The sequence below is a fragment of the Cricetulus griseus genome, assembly GCF_003668045.3.
Source record: "Cricetulus griseus strain 17A/GY chromosome 1 unlocalized genomic scaffold, alternate assembly CriGri-PICRH-1.0 chr1_1, whole genome shotgun sequence".
NCBI lineage: Eukaryota > Metazoa > Chordata > Mammalia > Rodentia > Cricetidae > Cricetulus > Cricetulus griseus.
In genome coordinates, this window is record NW_023276807.1 from 70013537 (window position 1) to 70029412 (window position 15876).

The window sequence follows — 15876 nt, forward strand, 5'->3', positions numbered from 1 at the left end:
GAGAGAGAGAGAGAGAGAGAGAGAGAGAATATATATATTCCTCTGTGATTGTTGGGTCTGTAAGCACAACACATGGAGCACCTGGAATGCACAGATATGATGAGCTCTGTATCAGATTGTCAGAACACTCTCATAGAATGATGTAGCTGGCTACATTCCTCATTTGCAGAACACAGGATGTTTCTTATTGCTGGCAGCTGCCTCTTGCTGCAGCAGCCTAACCCCCAGCTCACTAGAGTACCCAGGAACTGCAGGCTGTCCCTTCAGCGGAACTGCATCTGAGAAAACAAAACCAGAACCAAGCCTTGCTCTTCCCTGGGCTGGGATGTGAAAGAGGAAAACCTGACCATCCAGGGCCACACCCTATAACTGGACAGATGACAATCCCAGATATTATGGGACATATGGACACCAGGGATGGATGTTGAACAGCAAATCAAATGCAAATCAGCCACGACATGTCTTCAACGGATGCCATGTTCAAGCTGTAAGAAAGTGTCATTGGAAAACAATGACAACACAACTGAGTGGGAACATTTGAATTTTGCTCTAGCTCACACGCCTCAAGTGCTGATGTGTCAAGTAATGTCAGTGTTTGGCATTCAGAAGTCACAGAAAGACGAGCTCCTACCTTATTGCTACTGGTCGCCTGGGGTCAGATTTTGGGTTTGACACCTTCTCTGAATGGCCCCACACTCAGGATGTGGCTTATCCTGTGCACACGGCGGAGCATGCATGCACCCCAGAGTTTCCTCTCACCTTCAGCCTCCCTGATCCTGCGTCCCTCTGCGGACCTGCGCAGCACACTCCTTCCCGAGTTGAAGAGGCTGGCCAGCTCATCCAGGGGGCTGGACAGCGGCCTGCTGTTGGGTGGGCTGTAAGGGCTCGGTGGGGAGAAGGTAGATGAGGCCTTCTTGAGGTCTGCTCTGGCTGTCCTTCCAGGTGAATATGGAGCCTTGGCGAAGGAGCTGCAGGGACCCAGCACTGGGGCTGAACTGGGCTTGGGCTGTGTCCTGGGTGGGTCAGAGTTAGTCAGTGCTTTCGCTGCTGTAATCAAGACAGAATCTGGTGGGAAGGCGAAGTGTGTGGGTGGCCGGCAGGGTGCAGGGACTGGTCCACAGGGTGCAGGAGGTGGCCCTGGGGGTGGCGGTGGTGTGGAAGGTGGTGAGACTCTGCTGGACCCATTAAATACAGTAAAGCCAGGGGATGCTGGCTGGTCACTGTCCCCCTTCTGGGCTTTTGAATACTGTGGTGACAAGGGACTGGAGCCTTCAGACTGCACCGGGTACTTGAGATTGGTCTCCAAGACAGGCAGTTTCTTCACCTCCAAGGGTGTCAGTGGCGACTCATCAGAAGCTGGGGAACAGGTCACTGGGGTGGGAGGAAAGACTAGGAGTGGTGGCCTGTGGGGAAGCAGATTTGGGAAGGGTGGAGGGATGTCACATGTGTCCTTCAAGGGCTGGCAGGTCCCCTCACCAGCCTCCAACATGATGGCTTTTCGAGTCTCCAAAAGCAGAGGAGGCGAGGCAGGCAGGAAGGTGAGCATCCCTGAGCCACAGCCCTCCTCAGGCAAGACATACTTCATCTCCTCATACACAGACTCGCCCTGGTCAGGGCTGTCAGTCTCGGAGCCTCCTGCCCTGGCTGCGTTTCCCACCATCTCGATATACACAGGCTCGGCATCATCATCATAGTCCCCCTGTGGCAACGGCAGGGGTAGGGGCAGGGGCAGCTGTGGTGTGCACTGTGGTACTGAGTCAGGCCTGGCCCACTGCACACTCAGTGTCCCTGGAGCCTGATGCCTGCCCACATGGCCCATCATACCAGGAGGCCGTGGTCCCCAGATCTCCTCATAGGAGCCACTGAGCTTTGTATGGGGACTTCTCTTTGGCTTTCTAGGAGGGATCTTCTTCATGGTGCTGTAATCATCGCTGTGGGGTCTGGGTCGTGTCAGAGCTAAGGCAGAAGACAGAGATACAAGGGTCAGTATGCAATATGTCCCAGAGAAGCCAGGCCTACATGGGGTTTCGTGACACTGCCCTGGATCATCTTGGTTGCCACAGCACCCCTGAGGTTCCTCCAGACAGCCTAGGGATCCACGTGGACCACCTCAGAGTCACTTCACAGATACTGGCAGCAGTGGGTTTGTAGTAGATAGCATTTTCCCCAGCTGGCTTCCGAGTGGGAGGGTCTCTGATCACCCCAGAGAGAGATGTTGACAGGGTGATATTGGGGCCATGGCAGTACAGCTTCTGCCTGGTTCCTATTCTGGAAGGAGCCTCATTGAGCAAGTCCTGACTTCATTGAGGAGTGTGGACACAGTAGTCCCTTTACATCAGGGAGGGAAAGAGACACCATGTGGAGAGAAAAAAGATGCTTCAGGGAGAGAGAAGCCTTAAGGAGAGGAGGATCTGAGGCCAGAAGGTCCAAAGACTTTACCATAAGACCCACAAATATATGAACTATGCCTTTAAGGGCCCCAGGTATGAAGATGGTCATGGTCACACTGCAGAGAAGCAGCCAGACTCGAGACTCACCAGAGAACCCTGCCAACATCCTTGGATCTGAAGTCACTGACTTCTGGGAAGTTGGTTATGTGACCCAAAACATGTCATGCAGATAGTGGAACTGTAAGTGGATTGTGGCTCTGACTGTGACACAGTGACCTCACTTGGGGCAGTCAGAATTGAAGCCACCCTTAGCAGAAGTCTAGTGGCCCTGAGGACGCTCTGAGAGGAGTCCAGGGCAGATGTGATGTGGAAGCTGGAGGAAGCCATGTAGAGCCAAGCAGGGCTTTAGGGGGCAGTGAGATGGCAAATGGAAAAGGCCTAGCTGACTAAGGATGCTGTCAGGCAGGGTGACCCAGCTGCTTCCAGGGTCCTTCTAGTGTGACATTGAAGAGATGAGGCAAAGAACTTACTATGAAAAAGGATCAGGGCTTTCTGGATCTATGAACCCACCAGCGCTCCCTAGTATGCTTTGAAGAGGGCATGTTATTCCAATATGGAGAAGGACTTGGACCTCCAGAGAACCTGCTCTGAAGTTGGAGCCAAACGCACACAACCATCATCCTTCATTAAGACTTCAGAGAGACCTGTGTTGCCTTTCATTGATCTCCCGAAAGAAGCAAGGCCACAGGTCTGAGTGTTGCCTCACAAACAGTGAGAGTTGTGGATATGGCTGCTGACTAGTGGGGTATGCTACCCATTGATTCATGAGCAGTTCACAAAGCTTTTAAAGAGACTATGTCCACGTACCCAGAAAATGGTAGTGGCAATCAGGGAAGAGATTCTGGACCCTGGAATTTCACATGCAGGGAACAGGCTGAAAGAACACTGGCCCTTAGGCTACAAAACCATCAAGATGAGGAAACTGTAATTCAAAGGGAGACCCGAAGATTCCAGAGCATCAACCTAAGACGCAAGGAACGTGGCATTGAGGGGCCCGGTCTCCATTCCCATAGAAGTCCTAGTGACACCATCTGACTATTGTTCTAAATGGCATGCAGAAAGGACCCTGTGTGTCACCTCGTGTGTCACCTCCCTTCCTCTTTCAGGCAGGAGCATGCGGAACACGTGTCTGATACTGTCTGTCTAGCCGATGTGGACTGTTGTTTTAAATCACAAGTCTAATGAACCTTGTCAGGGTGAACATGAAAAGCATGGGCTTGAAGGGGCCAGGGACTCTCGCTCTTTTTAAGGAAGCTCAGTCCAACCCTTGAGCTTTGGGGGATGCTGGAAGGAGGCTTTGGAGGCTTCAGGAGGTGGTGACTCTATGGCACACAAAAGAAGAAAGAATTGTTTAGTTCCTACTGGGCCGAAGCTTACTGGGTTTCCCCAAAACATTTGTCACAGATTTATTTTCAGTCCTATTGAGTGACTGAATCCGTGTCTCCTTTCCTGAACCTGGAAAGGATGCTGGGGCGGTCCTGGTGGATAGGATGATGCAGTAGCAGTGATTTGTGTCTCCTCAGGTTGGCACATAAAAGGTGGCATCTATCGGCTTGCCCCTCCTCCCTGGAGCACTGGCTTTCCACATTAACCACAGAAGCCTCCACACTTCAGAGGCCAGCTAGAGGGATGCCTAGGCCTCAGAAGACTATAGCCTCTGTCCTGGTGACCTGCTTCTAGATCATTCTTGTGGGACCTTGTGTGGGAACCACCAGACAATCCATGTCTATTGAGACCCAAAGCCGGAGACACAGAGAACAGTGAACAGCTATTACCTTATTTAAATCACTGTTTGGGTGGGTTGCTAAGCAACAGTAGGAAATGAATGTAGCACCCCTCCAGATGTGCTTCAAAGGCAAAGTCTTTTGTATTAAATGAGGAGGAGCCTGTTGGATGAAGCAGCCAAGAAACAGGGTACTGGGGTCTCCCTACCTGGATCAAAGGTCGATGTGTGAGCGATAATGGGCTTGGTACCGCCTGCCCCCAACATAGTTACTTTATCTGCATAGGGCTGTGATGATTTGCCACAGGGTGTTATAAGGATGGGAAATGCTGAAAATAAGGCTCCTCATGTCAGCAAGTGTTTGTTCTTTTCTTCCATACTCCACAAGAGATTAGCCATTGGAAATAGACATGAGAGCTAGATGGTATTCCTTAAAGAATGGCTGGGGCTCCAGCAGGGGTAAGACAGTGGTTCTGCAGGGGACATAGCTTCCTGCTGAGCCCTATGAATATTAATTTGGAGTCTCTGTGGGTCTGGCTGGGAATTTTCATTCTTCATAAGCTAAAATTAGGGAAGCCATAGTTAAGAGTATTGAAATCTAATTTGGTCTTGTGGCTATTCCCGGGTGTGTAATGTGATTATCTTATTTGCAAGTATGGAATCGAGGACAACTAAAATTTACTTATGTCAAGAGTTTCGAAGTTTATGCACAAAATAATCACAAGTACTCGAAAATGCCAATGGAACAAACTCTGAAAACAACCCTGGTCACACAGTGGAATATTGGGGCATTTTGGTATCTAATAGGAACCCAGAAGCCACGTTGCGTTTCCAGTCTCAGGAGCTCAGAGATGCCATGCCTAGATGAGTGATCCTGAAGTCATGTTCAACATGTCCTAAGCTCTGGCAGGACAGGAACACTTCCACACACAAAATACTTCCCTTTGGGGTTTTTTGGTGTTGGCATGCTGGTGGCATTTAGGCTACTATTCATACCAGCACGACCTGGTCCTATTATCTCTGAAAGTAAGGCATGATTCATGCAAAAATTTAAAGGCAAGGGGAAAAGGAGATGATGAGGACTTGGTTAGAGCCTTGGATTTCCAGTTCTACCTGTGTGGTATTGCTTAGGCTCAGTACCTCTTGCATATTTGTTATTGTTCCTTTGTTCATCACAGGGTCCATTCTGCATTCATGCTATTTTCTTTTCACATCTATGTGACTTCTGGCCTCTTGGTGACAGAACAGTGTCCCCCTAGTATACCCATGAACCTGGGGACCTTAGATTGGGCTTCACAAGATGTTCTGAGGTCTGTGCATGGAGTTGATAAAGTCTGCTTGCCAGATACAAAGAGAAACGGGCTTGGCTTCACCGACACTGTAGTATTGAACCTTATCTAAATTTTGGAGACTTTGATCTACTTTGAGTCTCCAATCACCACTACCTCATCTCCCTCATCTCAGCATGTTAGATACCCATTTCACTATCTGCACTGCTCAAACATCTTTTCTTCTTATTCCACTCACACTATCTGAGATTCCCTCCTTGACCTAGAGAGACCCTGCAGCAGTGGCACTGGCAATGAAATTGTGACACTACTCCTTTGCTCCACCTCAGGCATCATGCTGACTGGATGCTATTTCTCCCAGGCCCAGCCTAGTGGAAGAGAAAACCAGCTTCCTGCCAGTCCTTGTTCTGCCTCTGCCTCTGCCTCCAGGGGACATTTGCTGCAGACTCTCGACACTGTTCTCTGGCCTCCACTGCTCTCCTTCTGCAGGTCTTTGCACCAGATGCTTAACCCTGCAGCTGGAAGACATATGAGCTTTACCCACACCACCTCCTAAAAGTTGTGGTAATAGAACTGGTGCATTAAAATAGCAGCCTTTATTTTTGAGTCAAAAAATTCCTCCAGAGACCTTCCTTATCTTATTCTTTCTAAAATAAAAAATAAGTTTTATTTATGTGTGTGAGCATTTCTCTGAATGTAGGTATGTACACCACACCCATGTCTGGTGCCCACAGGTCAGAAGAGGCATCAGATCCCCTGGAACTGGAGTTTCAGATGGTTGTGAGCCACAGTGTAAGTGCTGGGAATCACACCTGGATTCTTGAAAGAACAGTCAGTGCTCTTAACTGTTGAGACATCTCTCCAGGCCTCTTCCTCTTTCTTAAAGGCACTAAAGAAAATGCCTTTGAAGGGATCTTGGATGCTGCCATTGCTCTAGGTAACTGTCATGGGTCAGAAGCCAGGATATTTCTCTAAATTCAGTTTGTTTTGCCGTGTTTCTGTATCACTGGATCACTCAGCTCCATATTTCACTGGATACTGGGCTTTGGTGAGGTCTTCTCAGACATTTACTCTAGAATCTTCTCCCACTTACCCAACACTGCCACCAGCTCTCTTTCTCTCCGCAGCAATGATCTGGGGCTAAAATCATCATGATTTGACTTATTACCCACCCTTCCCCGTGAGGTTTGCTCCATTTCCATGAAGGACACATGCACACAGCTGTGTGGTGGTCATGCACCACACGGTTCATCTATGAGTACTTATCTATAACCTGTTGGATTTGTGAATGTATTGTTCAGAAGCATTTCCTTTGCTCTTCTAATTCTAGCATCAGTCCATCAGTGAACACTTACAGTATATGGACTTCGAGAGCTGATGGAGAATAACTAGTATTTCTGTGTAACCATATCATGAGCCCTTTGCTACTTAGTCTCAGAAGCTGCAAAGACTGAATTTTGTGGCAATTCCCCTCGGCATCCATCAATTCACTCACCACATAAAGAAGTGAGCTTAAACTTTAATTATATCACGATCAGGAAAGCCTGGTGAATCGTTATACCTTTTTAATTAGTGAAAAAATTACATGGAGTAGCAACCAACTTTTAGAACTACTTTGGCTTTGAAGCTTCTAATTCAATGGTGAGGTGGGCCCAGAGTGAAGGAAATGACACATAAGTAGCTTTCCCCTAAGAGGCTTAAGGATTTGAATATTATTTATATTTAATGATTAGAAAGCTGCTGGCAAGCCAACAATTGGATTTATTGCTATTAAAAAATATATTAGGGCCACCATGGTGCCATGGGCACTAGCAGAGCGGAACCCAGCACATCAGTGTGCTGAGAGAACAGCATTCACTTGGCCCCCCTTTGGCTAACCTTCGCTGGCTGCATCCTTGGCGGCTGAAAGGCAGGGGCTCACAGCCTCATAGGAGGCACTCAGTCGTGTGTTGGGGTCCCTCTTTGGCTTGGGTGGAGGCTGTTTCCGTGGTGATGGGAGGCCAGTGCTGTCATCCATGCTGAACACAGAGTGCAGTGATGGTGACCGGATGGATGGTCCAGCAAGAGCCTGGGCAAGGCTGTCCACTACCATGGAGACTGGCCCAGAGTTGGAGTGGATATTCTGGGATCCTCCTTGGTCTTCAGCTCTTAAGGGGAAACAGAACACAAACAGTCACAGAGCACAGAGGCCCTGGTGTGTCATTCAGGTGACAGCAGTGAGCCCATTCTCCTGACACAAAGAGAGTTCCTTGGCAGGGAACCTTTCTAGCAGGCCTTGGTGAAAAATCTGTGTGCAGCTCTTAGCAACCTGCTCACCCAAGGAGAGCTGCCCAGGCCTGTCCGTCCTGTGATGGAGCACTAGGGATGTCCATCACAGCTGCTTTTCAGTATTCTCCCAGCAATGCTCCAAGTACTTAACGGGCTTCATGTTTCCCATCAGCCATCCCCAGAATGAATTTTTCACAGTCTGATTCTTAAGCAAATCAAAAAGGCAGAATTTCAATCTGAATGATAATTTGTGGGAAATCCATCTTAATAGAGAGTTAGTGTTGCAGCCAGTGCGGGGAGTTCATCACCATTTCCCCTGGCAGGAAGATGAGTGTGCTCCATAATGAACAAGGGAAATTCACAGTTTGGCATTCTCTCTCTCTCTCTCTCTCTCTCTCTCTCTCTCTCTCTCTCTCTCTCTCTCTCCATCTAATCTCACCAGCAATTACTAATTATGTACAGAATTGTTATTCTCTCTGTGACTCTGCGCAGTTGCCTGGTGCCAATCGAACTGCTGGTATCAACAAATAACAGACAAATGTTTCTTCACTTAATTTTATATCAGGCAAATAAAAACACATAACCAAATTGAGAAATTAGAGTGACTGGTTAGTTTCAGTAGGGAAAATAATAAATATGATTTGGGAAGGCACTGAAAATAAGTAGTTGTCTGGCTTATTTTTTTTTTCTTTTTGCCTTCAGATGTGAGGGTTATCATGTGAGATGCTGGTGAGTTCATTTCCCAGGACTTTCTTCCTGTCTGTTTCATAATTATATCCTTGTGTGTCAGAACACCAAGAGGGCTGGAACCCACCAGCATTCGAGCTGGCTGCCCATGAAGAAAATGAAGTCACCGAGGATGAGGGTAGAGCTGCTCAGTGAATAATTTGTTTCCCCTGTAATGTTTAATTACAGTTTTCTGCACAAAGGACATATTCCCCCAGCATTTAATCACTAAAATATTGGAAGCTAATTAGCAAAGACACATAGCCATTTCCGCTTTAATAACAACAAAAGCAACAACAAACTCACTTGACAGTGATGGCAAGGGAGAGTCATTTTCAGAGAGAAAAGAGAAGTTCCTGAGGTGTTTAGGAAAACTAGACAGTTCCTGAGTCACACACGTTTGTATAGGAGCCTGGTTCTTGCCCTCCCTGGGTGTGTACCTCATATATAGGTGTTTCGATTTATTCACCACTTTTATGTTTTCAAAGTGGTGTCTGAATTCTTTGACCGGATTTCCAGAAATTTCTATTAGCCAGCCTCATATGCCTTGCACCTGCATGAGCATGTTAAAAACTCTTGCTAGCTGATTTGATGGCTTGGAGCTTCCAGTAATATCAACATGGCTGATGAAGCAGTGTTATTTTCTATGACTGAGCTTACCCATGGAGATCACTGTTCCTGAAGGCACCACCCAGGAAAAGCAACTCTGAGATTGCTGGGGTGTCTCCACTAACACGGCATGCAGGCCTGTTCCCCAACTGTTCACTGTTCAATTGAATTTTGAGTTGAGGGCCATCAGAATCCCTTGGATCCCAGGACCTGTCTCAAAGGTAATCAGTGTTACAAACAGGTCTTACCTCTTGCTTCCTTCCTCTTGCTTGCTCTTGTGGTAGGAAGCATGGACCTCCTTCCGGAGCCTGTCATGTTCCCTGGCAATGTCGGAAGCATTCTGGATGACCAGGGCATCATAGGTTTTCAGTGCCATGTCCTCTGTGCTCTGTAAGAAGGTCTTGATGGACGAGACCTCTTGCTGCTTGATGTTCATTCTCTGAAGTAAGTGTTGGCGTGCCAGAAACCCTCTTATAACTTCATAAAAGAACATAACCCTAGGTCAGAGGGCAGAGCTAAATCGAGAAAACCCTCTGCTCTCTCTCTCCTTCTCCCTTCCCCCCCCCCACTCTGTCTCACACACATTGCAACCAAAACTAACATATTCAACCCAGAGTAAGAATTTGCTAGAACACCCTAATTTCAAATTGGGGAGGGTTCTGTCTCAATGTGAAGTGAGTCTCACATGTTTGAATACTTGGTCCCCAGCTGGTGGTGTTATTGGGAAGGGCGAAGAAGCTTCAGGAGGCTAATCATTGCTGGAGGAAGTGCATCACTGCAGTCATGTGCTAAGGCTGTATAGCCCAGCCCTACTTGCTGTTCACCTGCCTCCTGGGCATGGATACGGTGTGATCAACCAACCTCCTGTCTTATGGCTAAGGTTCCTTATCTGGATAGATTGTATCCCTGTGGAACTGTGAGCCCAAGTAAAGCCTTAAGTTACTTTTGCTGGGGTATTTTATAACAGCAAAGAGGACATAACTAAAATGACATGATGGGCATCTCTTCCCCTAAATGAGATTTCTAGTGCAAAATTTCATAAAAGCCACCTCCACCCTTTTGTTTTCTTTTTGTAACACAAGTCTGGATCACATCAATGACAAAGACCTAGGTGTGGCTTCTCCTGAACCATTTTGGAATGCACTGATAGTTTTCTGTGATTCCTGGTCATTCAAGAAACATTCAAGGCTTCATGGGGTAGTTTTTAAAATACTTGTTCATAATACCTAGAGGCTGACATGCCTTGAGAGTTAGAGAGACTTTATAGAAACAATAGGAAATGTATCCTTCCTGCTTCTCAGGATTGCAGGCCTAAAAAAAAATATGGGTAAAATCTGGGGAATAATTAAAATTCAGTGAAACCAATAATTGACCAGCAGGGATTTTGTTCAAGAGAAAAAAAGAATCAGAAGGCAGGATCTAAAGACACTTGGCCATCTCAGCAGTTAATGCCATTTAATGCGGAAACAATATAAGGCATGGAGATATGTGTGTTGGTCACAATGATAATGGAATTCTTTTCGTTTCCAGTAAACGCAAGCACGGAATGGCAGAGCCTGGGCTCAAATCCCTCTGTGCTTGCGAGGCAGCTCCATCCCCCAAGCCTGCAGCCCTCTAGATGTGATTTGTGGCCCTCCAGGGGGGACAGATCAGCAGTAGGGGAAGTCACATGGAAGGGTATTGCAATCAATAGATGAAAGAACTTGCTAACAATTAACGTGGGGTGGAAATGGAGGAGGCTGCCTTCTGAGCAAGGGAGCTGGCCTTCATCCCGAAGTGGGCAAGACAGGTGCAAAGGCAGTCACTGCAGATGCTTGGGACCAGCACAGACTGCTGACTTCTGACATTAGCCTGTCAGCCTCTGAGATGTTATCCCTTCAGGCTTCAAATGCCTCAGATTAGAAGAAACTGTGGATTAAAAAGATAGGCAATGTCGGAGGGAAATCACCAAGTAAGACTCCCCCATGCCTAGAAAGCAACACACATGTGGGCTGTCTAAGAGACGATGTAAAGACAGACACAGCTTTCTCCACTTAGGGCTTCAAAGAAAAAAGAAAACAAAAAGATGCAAAATGCTCTAGCATCCTCAAGGCTCTCCCTTTCAATCCAGATACAATCACATCAAGTTCCCTACGAGATGGACATGCTGAACTAATCTATAAACAACAAAATTTTAACAGTCAGACTTTCAGAAACATAAAATTCAGAATAAGATTAAGCAGCACGGAATGTGACAGATGCACTGGGGGGAGGGAGACCAGGGACCTTATCTGGGCTGTCTACCTGCTCTTTTCTTGCAGTGGACAAAAACAGTCACTGGCCTTTAGGAGGCAAACGTATAAATACAGTCCCAAGGCTGAAGCTCCTGCAAGCAAAGGCAGACTAACAGGGAGAACAAATGCCAGACATCACAGGATGCCACTGGTGTCCCACAGGCAGAGGACTCTGTCTACTCTTCCTCTCCTACTGGTCAGTCTTCTAGAATTCTTTTACAAAGTCAATGTGTTGCAGAAAACTACCATTCTCAACAAAGCACTGCAGCAAAACAAGCCTTCTGGAAATGGGCAGCGAGATTCATTTGCTCACAGTTGTAAAGCCTGCCTCTGCTGCTGGGCCACTGGCTGCTTCTTTTAGTTTGTGTTTAAATTTTACTTCTCTCCAAATTTAAATGTGAAATTTTCTTTTCTCCGAGGATTTACTAACAATAACAAAAAAATGAAACAAAAATGGAAGTGCCTCCAGCTACATAAATTTTGAGTGAATTTAATATCAATTCTAAGAGACAAAAAATAAAAATAAATAATATAAATATAAAATAAAACAAGAAAAATTAAAAAAAAACTAATGCATACTCTCAAAAGCCTGTGGTTTTGAAAGTGCTTTTTTTTGGTGTCCATTATTTCATTTATTCAAAATGAAATGATGGTTTTTCTCTCAATGCTATTTTCAAGGCTTCTCTCCACTGTTATCTTCAGAGAGGTGAGCTAGCAAAGTTGTCTCCGCCCTCTGCTCCAGGTTGTTTATAGTAGCAACTTAGTCTGTGAGGCTAACTAGAAGAGAAATTTCAAGTGAGTGACATGTGGAAGAGGGCCACATATTCCTCTCATTATATTTAAGGACATTTTCCAGGAGCACCCGTTGCCCTGCTCTGTTCACACATAGCACTGTGTTAAATGGGGCTCTTCCTGACCCAGATTTAGCTGTGGCTCAGAGCCACGTTTGGATTCAGTCAGTGTGAGGTGGTGCTGAGGCTGCACCTCCAACCAGCCTCCAGGTGAGGCCGGGGTGTAGCTGCCACCTGGAGTGGGGCAGGGGAAGGTTCCAAATAGTCACAGTCGGTATCTCCCTTGCATAGATGCAGGATGGAGACACAGAGGCGCATTGGTCATAGCCAGAGAGAAGGGGACCACCTCCCTAGACAAGGCTACTATTGCTCTAGGCTGGAAAAAGCACGGTCAAGAGACTAGCTTGAGAGCTCGCTATGTATCTGCTACAATTGGGTGAACTCAGAAGGCTGCAAGACCCCAGAGTCACAGCTGTGGCCAATGGGACATGCCATAACCTCTGGATAAGTCTGCCCTTCTTTCTCTCTAGGGGAGGGGAGTATTCAAGGAAGAGGCGTCTGCTGAAAGAAGGTGAGCAGGGTCTGTGAGTCAGTGACAAGGGGCTGACCACAGATATGCTGCCAGTGAGCGTGGAGAGTCAGAGAGATGATGCTTCTGGGTGTGTACAGTGTATCTGGCATCTGTCCTAGCCAGGGAGATCAGGGCAGGGTCACAATACGCCTACTGCAGTTCTTGTTGCCACCTCTGTCACCCACTCCCTGCCTTGCCTTCCTCTGCCTCTTGCTTCTCCTTTTCCCTCTTCCTCCTCCTCCTCCTTCTCTTTCTCTTCCTTCTTCTCCCTCCCTCTCCTCTTGACCCTGAGAAACAGAGACCAGAAAAAATACTCTCTCTCATGGACTGTTCTGTGAGGGGCAGACCTGAAGCAGCCAAGAGGGAGGCTTGGGTTTGATGAATGGTTTGGAACAAGGTTCTGAACTTTGGCCAAGACTTAAACTGGATATGTTAAATTCTGCACATGGTAGGACTTTTTTTTTTTTTTTAATCATCTGAAACTAAGAGGAGAGCTCTCACAAGGCCACAGCCAAACAAGACCCACACATGAAAAAAAAAAGAGAGGACAAAATAGAGGGAAACTCATATCATTGTTTTCTAGCATGTTTACCATTTGAAAAAAATATTCAAACACATACCATTATGTCACACTGAAATTTTGGCATATGGATTAGTTTCTCCTTTCTTGTACTTTTCTACAATGAATTAAACAACTCATAAAAAACACTGTTTAAAATATTTAAAAGGGCTGAAAAGAGCCAGATGTTGGTGGCACACACCTTTAATCCCAGCCCTCAGGAGGCAGAGGCAGAGGCAGGAGGATCTCTGTGAGTTTGAGGCCAGCCTGGTCTCCAGAGCGAGTGCCAGGATAGGCTCCAAAGCTACACAGAGAAACCCTGTCTTGAAAAACAAAAAACAAAAAACAAAAAACAAAAAACAAAAAACAAAAAAAAGGGGAGGATCTGAAAAGATAGCTCAGTGGGTAAAGTAGTTACTAGAAAAGCACACCAAATATTCATGTGGAAAATCTGGTTTTAGGGGCACACACCTGTGACCCAGCATTAAAGGTGAGAGGGCTGGGGGCCAGAAGAGTAGACATGGGGAACCTGGGTGCTCTTGTGAAGCCATCTTGATAATTGGGTGAGCTCCAGGTTTAGTGAGAGACCCTGTCTTAAAAACTAAGGTGGAGAGCAGTAACAGATGCTACTAGCATTGCCCTCTGACCTCCATGCCTGCACAAGACAACACACACACACACACACACACACACACACACACACACACACACACACACACACACACGTCCACGTGTAACATCCCACCCTGCCCCTATTTATTTAAATGTGCTGATTATATCCATTTTATGTGAGGAATGGCTGTTTTGTAAAAATGCACATTTTTAGTAGTCATTTAGATTTGGATAGAAAACAAATTCAAAGTGAAATCTCTCCCAAAATTATAATGAGATGGATGCCAACAGCCATAAAAGAAATCACACCAAATATTATCATCGCTCCCTGAAGGAAAATAGTGAAGGGTTTTCCAAGTCCTAAGGAGAGTTATAGAAAATGCTATTTGGGCAATTAACTGGTCCCAGCTCTTGGAGCCCAGCACAACTGAGACCTGTACTGGGTGCCACGGAGACATGCCTCACAGCTGCCACCAGGTGCCAGGTGGAGTTTTTCCTTTTGCAGATTTCCAGGCACAATCTCACTGTCCTGTGCTTCCTAAAGAGACCAATACAGCTGGCAATCTGCAAGGTACAGAATGCAGAAATGGTACGATATGTTTATTTCCTCCCCCAAATTGTGATTGAGTTGAGAACTTACACCATTTCACATGGAGTATAACCAATAAAAAATGAAAGGTCTACAAACACTGGTTCAGAGCAAACAACATAGCAAAGCTTCATCATCACCCTGTGAGTCAGTTGTCTGGATGGAGTTTCATCAGGTGGGTTGGAAGGCCCGCTGTGATGCTGGTCCTGCTGATGGTTAAACTCAGAGGTTCACTGAATGGTCTGGGAACTCACACCGTGAAGGGATGAGTGCCTTGTGCACTTACCTTTCTGGCACATTACGATCTTCCGCTGCATCTGGAGCCACAGGTCATTGAGCTGGTCCACATGCCAGTACTTCAGGAACACTTTGTGCAATCCCACCTGCAACATGAACAGCAGGGTCACCTTCCACAGCAAGAAGATGCTAGAGGGATGGCAGGGAAATGGTCAGGCAGGAGGTTTTTAGGGCAGAGAACTGGAAACTACAAATAACAAAATTAACCAGGTGTATTCATTTCTTATTTTATTTCATTAAAATTTAAGGCAATGTTACACTGGCTGTGTGTGTATTATCAACAGTCTGTGTGTTAAAACAGCTATACACTGCTGACCTGATGGCTGCTCAAGGGAGTTGGTCTTGACTCTGTGTAAGGATAATACCACTCCCAGTGAACCGTCCTATGCCAGGGCCCCTCATCTCTCAGGGGCAGCTTTCATATCATGTTCCTCCTACCCACAGCTAGGAAGAAGAACCCAACACAGCACAAAAGACCACAATCCCACAAAGTGACCAAGACCAAGAAAACATGGTGTTACTGTTGTGTCATGTCACTTGAGCACCTTTCCCCATACCACTGTGTATTTCTATGCATGTAGTATTTATGTTTCTGTAGATATTATGGTAGTTTGAAAGTCATTGGCCTCCATAAGCTCATAGGGAGTGGTGCTAATGGGAGGTGTGGCTTTGTTGGAGTAGGTACGGCCTTTTTGGAGGAACTGTGTCACTGTGGAGACAGGCTTTGAGGTCTCATATATGCTCAAGCCATGCCCAGTGATTCAGACCACTTTCTGTCGCCTTTGCAACAAGGTGTAAAATTCTCAGCTCCTCCAGCACCATGCCTGCCTGCATGCTGTCATACTCTCGGGCGCCACGCTCTCTGCCATGATGATTAATGTACTAAACCTCTGAAACGGTAAGCCTCAATTAAATGTTTTCTTTTATAAGAGTTGCCATGGTTATGGTGCCTCTTCACAGGGATAGAAACCCTGACTAAGACAGTTACTGAACTTCAGCACAATAGAAAAACCCCACAAAGTAATTCCTGAGCACCTGTTTTATAGATGTGTCCACAAACAGTAGTTGTGCCATGGATATGACTCGCCACCATTGTGCTTTATAAAGGAATTCCAGCAT

General features: G+C 46.5%; 1 protein-coding gene across 1 annotated transcript in view; it reads right to left on the reverse strand.

Moving 5' to 3' along the window:
- The window catches only part of Myo16 (myosin XVI), a 319471-nt gene that overhangs the window by 53851 nt on the left and 249744 nt on the right, over window positions 1-15876 (reverse strand). The window contains exons 28-31 of the mRNA XM_027387882.2: window positions 14747-14843; window positions 9314-9542; window positions 7341-7609; window positions 760-1956 (exon numbers count right to left, since the gene is read on the reverse strand). Of these exons, the coding sequence (XP_027243683.1) occupies window positions 760-1956; window positions 7341-7609; window positions 9314-9542; window positions 14747-14843 (1792 nt within the window). The remainder of the gene's footprint in view (window positions 1-759; window positions 1957-7340; window positions 7610-9313; window positions 9543-14746; window positions 14844-15876) is intronic.